Source organism: Podarcis liolepis, assembly GCF_965112155.1.
Source record: "Podarcis liolepis genome assembly, chromosome: 13".
Lineage (NCBI taxonomy): Eukaryota > Metazoa > Chordata > Lepidosauria > Squamata > Lacertidae > Podarcis > Podarcis liolepis.
In genome coordinates this window covers 13,480,958-13,489,454 of record NC_139573.1, presented here as the reverse complement: position 1 = coordinate 13,489,454, position 8,497 = coordinate 13,480,958, and the positions used below count along the sequence as shown (strand labels likewise).

Here is an 8,497-nt window from a genome sequence, read left to right as displayed (position 1 = left end):
GAAGTGGGGAAAATGCTTACAGCTACAAAAAACTTACAGGTAGGAGCCAGTACAATAACTATTCCTCTTTAGCACACCCAACATAATTAAAGATACAGAGAAGCTATGGCAAACTGCAGATACAATCCAGTTCCGCAGGCGAACAGTGAAAGTAGTTAGCAGCTGATTCACAAGTGAAATGAATGTTCATAAATAAAATCTGAGAAGAATCAGGACAGTTATGCTGTGTGATGGGGCATGTGCATCATGAAGAAGAAAGATGAAGCTCCAGAGAAGAAATGTGCATCTAACCCTAGTTGCAATTATGACAAAGCCAGATAATGTCCATGAAATCTGCTGTTTGGGGCATGGTATGTTCGCCCATCCAGTTTTATCCATTGTACAAGACCCTGCCAAATTTTGCAATGACATAAAAAACTTTTGTTTGTTTTTAAGTGAAGTAGACACAATGCCCTGCTCCAGACACCAAGTGTTAACAATATTCATAAAAATAGTAAAAAACAGACACAGTGCCCCTCTCCATTCAGCAAAGCACAGGTTTCCAAACCACAAATGAGCGATGATCCCAGTTTTCAGCCCATCTGCATGTATGTCTTTTGTATAAATGAGAGAGATGCACCAAACCCTGAAATGTTGACAAAGGGCATATTTGACTAACAGGCTTCACCACATAATGTATATGAATACTGTGAAAGGAATCTACTTTGTCTCTTCTCTTCTTCCATTTACTTTTTAGCTCATTTATGGCTCTGCTCCAGTGATGAATGATAAAAGCCCAGGTCTTCCCTTCTACCAGATGGCAGCCTCAGACGCCCTTCAGTATCAGGGAATTCTCTCTTTGCTTCTGCATTTCAGGTGGATGTGGATTGGACTCATTGCATTGGACAATGACAATGGAGAAAGATTTCTGCAAACCATCTCTCCAATATTTACCAAGAGTGGTGTCTGCTTTGCATTCCTAGAAAGAATCCCCAGTTTAAGTTTTATTTCTGAAATAAATGGCTTGCTACAACAGGAGGCAATTATATTTCATAAAATTTTTAGCAGCACAGCTAATATAATAATTGCCTATGGAGAATCTTATTACATGACAATTTTGAGATGGCTTCCATACCTATCAGTACATGATGACATGACATACAATATAAAAAGTAAAGTATGGATAATAACGGCCCAGGTTGAGTTCGCTTCATTGGTCATTCAAAGGAACTGGGATGCAGGAATATTCAATGGTGCTATATCCTTTGAAATTCACTTCAGAAACCCACCAGGATTTCATCAATATGTTGTGCACAGAAACCCTTCCAGCACAGATGGGGACGGTTTTATCAGGGACTTCTGGCAACAGGCCTTTGGATGTGTATTCCCAGATATCACTTCAGACAAGGTGGAGGGGAATATTTGCACTGGAGAAGAGAAGCTGGAGAACCTTCCTGGATCATTTTTTGAAATGAGCATGACAGGCCACAGTTACAGTATCCACTGTGCTGTCTACGCCATGGCCCATGCTTTACATACCATGTCCACATCCAGACTCAGGCACAGAGAAATGGCATACAGAGGGAGAGGGAAGAATCAGAATCAACAGTTTTGGCAGGTAATAATCTAAACATCCTCAACTGGAAGATGCCTGTTATTCCCCCACAAGATATGGGTTTCCAAAATGTTGTCAACTTGCTCATTCGTCTCAGACAAGGAAAATCACTTCCATGGTAGAAGTTTGCAGACCACTAATATGTTACTGCATTCACAGATAAGAAGCAGCGGTAATGATCGAGAGAGATGTTCAGCATTCTCTTTATCCCATATACACAAAATCCTCCCTCAGAGCATGTGGTTGCACACCACTGTGGTGTCTCCTGAGATGAAGAGGGCAGAGGGAAAGTGTTGTGGGGAGGGGGAGATAAAGAAAGGTTGTTAAAATGAAGTGAGGGATGTGGGAGAGAGAAAATTGGTGGTCTCTCCATCCTTGGACCTGACTCCACTCACAGTTGACTGTATCACCACCGACCACTTGCTGTAGCTCCTGCCCACAGGATAAAAATACCTTAGCCATGTATTAGAACTGCAGCCTTTTACAAACATGCTTTTTCCGTTTTCAATCTAGCTCCATCACTTTCTGAGAAGTATCTCATTTAACAATACAGCTGGAGATGTGGTCTTCATCAACCAGAATGGTGAGGTGGTATCTAGCTTGAATATTGTCAATTGGATTATATTCTCCAACCAAAGTTTGCAAAGAGTGAGTGTTGGGAGGATAGATCCACAGGCTTCTCCAGACCCATCATTCATCCTTGATGAAGATGCCATAACATGGAACAGTTGGTTTAATCAGGTAGGACTGTATAATTAGATAATTCCAAGGAGATTCATTCTTGCATACGCAATGAATATTCACCTGCATGTCTACTCATTGTCTTTTAAACTACATGTTACTTCAAAGGAACCCACTAACGGGCTCCGGAGCGAAGGGGGGGAAGTGGCGCGGTGCTGAGAGTCAACTGCTTCTTCCGTGGAGTGAAGCCGCACAGCCTTTGCCGGAGAGCGCTGCCTTTTTCCTGGGACAATTTGGCTTCTAAAATAATCACCCGTGAGTACTTAAATCTCGGACAATTGGGCTTTAAATAAGGACTTGTGAGCAGAAAGGAAAATTGGACTTAAAAATTTACTTCAATTTGGCACTGAAACGGGAAGGTCTAAACAGGAAGTCAGCCTTCCGTTTCTTTGTAGATAGATTGAAGCAAAGACATGGCAAACTAGAGCTCAGAAAATCGCTTGTAAAAGGTTAACTTTCATCATTTAAAATTGTTGAACCCCCTTCGGAAGCAGGAGAAGAGGGGGGATTTCTTTCGGACTGTTTAAACCTGCAGAAGTGAGTGCAAAATAAAGTAACTTTCCACCGTCTTGATCCCGGAGCGGGGTGTCAGGACTGACGTTTTTTGAAGCTCATTGACCAGAGACAAACGGCTTTGATAGATAGCTAAAAGAAGAGAAACATAGTGATTCCATTGTTCCCTTTCACATTTTAAAGGAACAAATATTGACAAAATATCTGAAAAAGTAAACTTTGTTGTCAGACTTGTCTTTAAAAGAAAGAACAAATAGAAGTTTTCCCCCTAGAGGGAGACTGTGAAACTGTAACCAGCTTGCAGCTGTTACTGATTACAATCGTGGGAATAGACTCTGCCCTTGCAGGACAATGTATTCAGAAGCTCTGTTGTGTGCTCTCTGTAAAACAAATGCCCTACTGGAACAGCTACATGAGAAGACTGACTTGATGACTGATGCGATCAGAAATTTTGAACAGGCAATGGGAAATTATATGGAGCCCACCCAGGAATTAAATCAGGAGTATGCCCTGAAAGAACAGATGAGGGAAGAGGATGTTGCTGAATCTGGGGTGCCAGAGATGGAGGGAGCTATGGCCCAGCAGGATCATGAGCTTTTGGATTTGACAAATGAACTTGGAAAAAGCCAGATTTGGAAAGATAAAGTTTGGTTTGGTTTGGAAATGGGGGGTTGGATAGACCCCCCTATGCAGGGATGTTTGGACTTTTTGAGTCTGGCAATGGGCCGTGAGATGTTTGGGGTTGTGGGGGCTCTTAACTTTGGAGGGACTTTGAAACATGTTCTTAAATACCATATGGAGTTTAGTGTGGACTATGGAAAAGGGGCTGATTTGTCGAGAAGGGTCAAAAACATTGTTAAGCTGGAGTTCCCACGAGTGAAAGGAGCAGGAGACAAAGGAAAATACAGTTATAAATATGAAGAAGAGCCGTGGAAGGGACATGGAAGAGACTTAAGGGCCTCGGATACAAGATTGCTAGGTTAATGCGCTAGATTGATGGGATAAAAAGGACTGACAAAACCCGGGACCAGGAGGAATGGACGTTGGATGAAGATTGGATTGTCTTTATTTTCTTTTTATTACTAGGATTGTCTTATAAAATTGATGAATGTTAGAAAAATGTTGGAACGAAATTACTTGGCTTTGGCAAAAATGTTTAAAGAATTATGTAAGAATATCATGGTTATGAGAAGTTGGTAAAAACAAGACTTAAGTTTTAAATTTTAAGATTTTTTATAATAAGATAAGATTAAAATAGATTAACGTAATGTAATGACAGAATATTATGAAATATGGAAAGGATTTGCTGCGACAATTAATAATCAGAATACAAAAATGGGAGGAGGATGAGGTCAAAGAAAGAAGGTAATGACAGTTGAGGATTTGAGAATGATGGATTTGTTTTTGAGTGTTTGTGGTGTATTTCTGTTTTTTGAATTCGTATTGTTTGATGTGGTTTGTTTTTTCTTGTTTTTTTTCCTCTTTTTCTGCCTTGTTCTCTATAGTAATTCTAAAAAAAATTCAATAAATATCATAATAAAAAATAAATAAACTACATGTTACTGTGTAGAATATGACCAAAGTATCCAAGTACCACATAAAGAGCAAAAAGCTTACTGCTAGAAGTCACTCAAGGAATAAAGGCAAATATTTTATTTTATTATATTTATGAATATTTTATAAATATTTCTTAACATTATAAAATACTGATTTTAACTGAAGAAAAGAGGATAGATAAGCCCCAAGATTTTGCCTTTCTTGCTAAAAAGTGGTGAACTACTATGTAATCACAAAACCTACACATCCCAGAACAATAGAGGGAGTATGACATCACTACAACCATTACTACTACTAAAAAAATATAGCCATTCTACATATTGCTGAAAGGCTGACTCAGCTTTGCATCATAGAGAGGGGCCCAGGAACATGAAGATTTCCAAACTCATTGTTCTCTTGCTGATCCTTCTGCTCTTTCATTTACGTAATAGACTCGGCCTCTTTCTCTCTGTACTGAGACATGTCTTCCAGGATCCAGCAAGAAAGTGAAGGAGGGACAGCCACCTTGCTGCTACGATTGCATCCCATGTGCAGAGGGGAAGATTGCAAACCAATATGGTAGGGAAAATAAAAAGATTAAATAGATCCAGACTCAAAAGTAATAATTGAAAGGTGTTGTAAGGACAGCTGAGTTTACGTTTCAAAATAGATGATCTACTGTGTGTGTGATCCTGCCTCTTTCTGATCATTGCCTTTCATATAGTTTAAATATGCTAATCAAATGAGAATGACCATGCATTCAGAGTAGTTTGATGGTATGTGGTTCAAAGCATTTCTTCTTCTTCTTCTTCTTCTTCTTCTTCTTCTTCTTCTTCTTCTTCTTCTTCTTCCATCACTCCTAGCTGAATAAGATTGTCTTCCATAAACACAGTTTTAACAATGAGTCTGTAAGTGACTGTGGAGGTCAGTTCTGGATCCACACGTGCTTCCACAGTGGGGACATTGGTTTCCGGAACAGAGTTGATCATTATGTGGATTGGCCAAGTGTGCCTTTCTCTTTGCACATTTCTATCTTGCGTCCTGAGCATATCTAGAGGGGGCCTTGGCACTCCTTCTGACTTACACAGGCTGCACCCAAGCTAGTGTGCATAAACATTCAGATGGCAATGGCACTGGCTGTAGCCATTGTTAATTTGTTCTGGTGTCCGTTCTTAACCTAAAACTGTTATTCACCTGAGGTACCACTATAACTAATTGGGCCTCCCGCTGCTGCCATGCTGCTGCCACACAATTTCTGTTCTCATTCTGAAGCAAAGTTATTATCCTGAGGTACTATTTCTGGGTTAGCGGAGTCTGTAACCTGAAGCATCTGTAACCTGAAGCATCTGTAACCCAAGGTACCACTGTACAGAGACTCATACCATATAAGGTTTTGACATACTGAGTATGCTCGGACTGTGGTCAGACTATTACCGGTAACTGGAGTGAAATACAATACTGAGGTGAAATCTAATCCTGAAATAAAATTTTAGCAGACCATGAGGAAACTCCTTCGTTTAAACTGTGATTTGGACCAATCATAAGGAGACAACAAAGCGCATTAGGAGGAAATGGGGTGAGGGAAACAAAGTGTTTTGATTGGATAGGAAATTAAACTTAATGGAATGTGTGGAATTTATGCCAAACGTAAAAAACTGTTTGGAACTCTTTGTATGATGTTTAGTTGTTTTAGGGAGTTATCCCCAGCTGAACATTTTGTGCAGAATTAAATACTTTGGACTACATTTCCCCTCACGGTCTCATGTGTTTTATTGGTATATCCATGAGACAGAGAAAGCTTAGATTGCAACAATACCATATTACAGAGCATCAGACATGTGCTTTAAATTAAATAGAGCTCTTTTCTTCTCAGACAGAAAATAAACTTTTCAGCAAGCTGAAAAGTATCACCTAATATATTTATTTCCCCCCAGATATGAATGACTGTAATAAATGCTCAGACAAACACTATCCAAGCAAGAACCGGGATGCCTGTCTACCCAAGGATATCAGCTTCTTGTCTTATGAAGAACCTTTGGGCATCAGTTTAGCCTGCTGCTCTCTTTCCCTTTCCTTGATCACAGCTCTGGTACTAGGTATATTTATGAAACACCATGACACACCCATTGTCATTACAAACAACCGAAACCTCACCTACACTCTCCTCATCTCTCTCCTGCTCTGCTTCCTTTGTGCTTTGCTCTTCATTGGCCGACCTGAGAAGGTCACATGTCTCCTCCGGCAACCAGCTTTTGGTATCATCTTCTCAGCCGCTGTTTCTTGTGTCCTGGCAAAAACCTTCATGGTGGTTTTGGCCTTCATGGCTACAAAACCAGAATCCAGGATGAGGAAATGGGTGGGGAAAGGACTAGGCCACTCCATTCTCCTTTTCTGCTCCATAGTTCAAGCAGGCATATGCACTGTGTGGCTGGCAACCTCTCCCCCATACCCTGATGTGGACATGCACTCTGTGATGGAACTAATCATACTAGAATGTAATGAAGGGTCTGTAACAATGTTTTACTGTGTCCTCATCTACATGGGCTGCCTGGCCACTGTAAGTTTTGCTGTGGCTTTCCTCGCCAGGAAGTTACCGGACAGTTTCAACGAAGCCAAGTTCATCACTTTCAGCATGTTGGTGTTCTGCAGTGTTTGGCTGTCCTTTACTCCTTCCTACCTGAGCACCAAGGGAAAATACATGATAGCTGTGGAGATCTTCTCCATCTTAGCCTCCGGTGGTGGGTTGCTGGGTTGCATCTTTTCCCCCAAATGTTATATAATTATTTTGAGGCCAGAGCTGAATAATAGGGAACAGCTAATAAGGAAGAAAAATTAAAGAAATAATTAACCTACCCTTTGCTTTCTTTCATGCCTTTTTCTGTGTGTACAGTAGAATATTTGGAAATATGTGTTCCCCTGCTTCCTTTTATATATATATTTTTTAATGTACTCCAAATTTCCATAATTGAAAATTCAATTGTAAAATTGACTTATTTGCTTTGAAAAAACAATCATACGTTCACACATACATTATTCTCTTGTAGCATGTGCTAATAAGAAGACTCAAAGCAATTCTTGTCAAAATATATGCAAGTAAATCTTTATCTGGCCTTAATTCTCAGTGATCAAACTTGTTTCACAGCTTTAGGCATAGTAGGATCTGTGAAACTGGACTATTGCAGGCCATGGAATATTGGAATATTCATTTATGATTTATTGTTCTGTTCTGCTAACAGATTTTGCCATCAACCTATCCATAGAATGAAGGATGATTCTCTTAAATCAGGCCAATGGACCATCTGGTCCAGCAGCCTGTACTCTCCCTGAGCAACCAAATACCTGTGGGAAACCTTCAAGCCGTACCCAACTGCAAATGCACTGTCCCCACCATTGTTTCCTGTGTCAGTGAGTTCCATAGTTTATCAATGTACTGTAACATACTCGCCATTGAATTGGGTTTCCCTCCCCACAAGATTTTTTCTGAATCATGTCTCCTTGAAGAAATTCAGAGTCCTAGATAAGAAAATGTAAATGAATTCTGCCCTCTCATTCTTGGAAAAGATGGCAGCAAAGGACCATGCAGACCTCACTGTGCAACGCATTTGAGAGATAAGTAAATGTAAAGGGACCCCTGAGCATTAGGGCCAGTCATGAACGACTGTGGGGTTGCGGTGCTCATTTTGCTTTATTGGCCGAAGGAGCCGGCGTACAGCTTCAGGGTCATGTGGCCAGCATGACTAAGCCACTTCTGGCGAACCAGAGCAGCGAACGGAAACGCCCTTTACCTTCCCACCAGAGCGGTACCTATTTATCTACTTGCACTTTGACATGCTTTCAAACTGCTAGGTTGGCAGGAGCAGGGACTGAGCAACGGGAGCTCACCCCATCACAGGGATTTGAACCGACGACCTTCTGATCGGCCAATACTAGGCTCTGTGATTTAACCCCCAGTGCCACCCGCATCCCGTTATTTGACAGATAGGGACCTACAATTGAAAAGTTTTATTTCACCAATACTTGTGATGTATCAGAACACTCTATACTTAATACATATACGTATCATATATGTGACAAGTATATTGTTGGAAATTCCTCTGACTATTGGCACCCTTC

At 40.6% G+C, this 8,497-nt stretch overlaps 1 protein-coding gene across 1 annotated transcript; it reads left to right on the top strand.

The window, feature by feature from the left end:
- Positions 1 to 742: 742 nt before the first annotated feature.
- LOC310691396 (vomeronasal type-2 receptor 26-like) lies at positions 743 to 7,220 on the top strand (the record flags this gene model as incomplete). The annotated part of the gene is made up of 4 exons (XM_083471171.1): positions 743 to 1,597; positions 2,108 to 2,335; positions 4,837 to 4,963; positions 6,319 to 7,220. The coding sequence occupies exons 1-4, from the start codon at positions 761 to 763 to the stop codon at positions 7,218 to 7,220; spliced, it is 2,094 nt and encodes a 697-aa protein (XP_083327297.1). The 5' UTR covers positions 743 to 760.
- Positions 7,221 to 8,497: the final 1,277 nt, after the last annotated feature.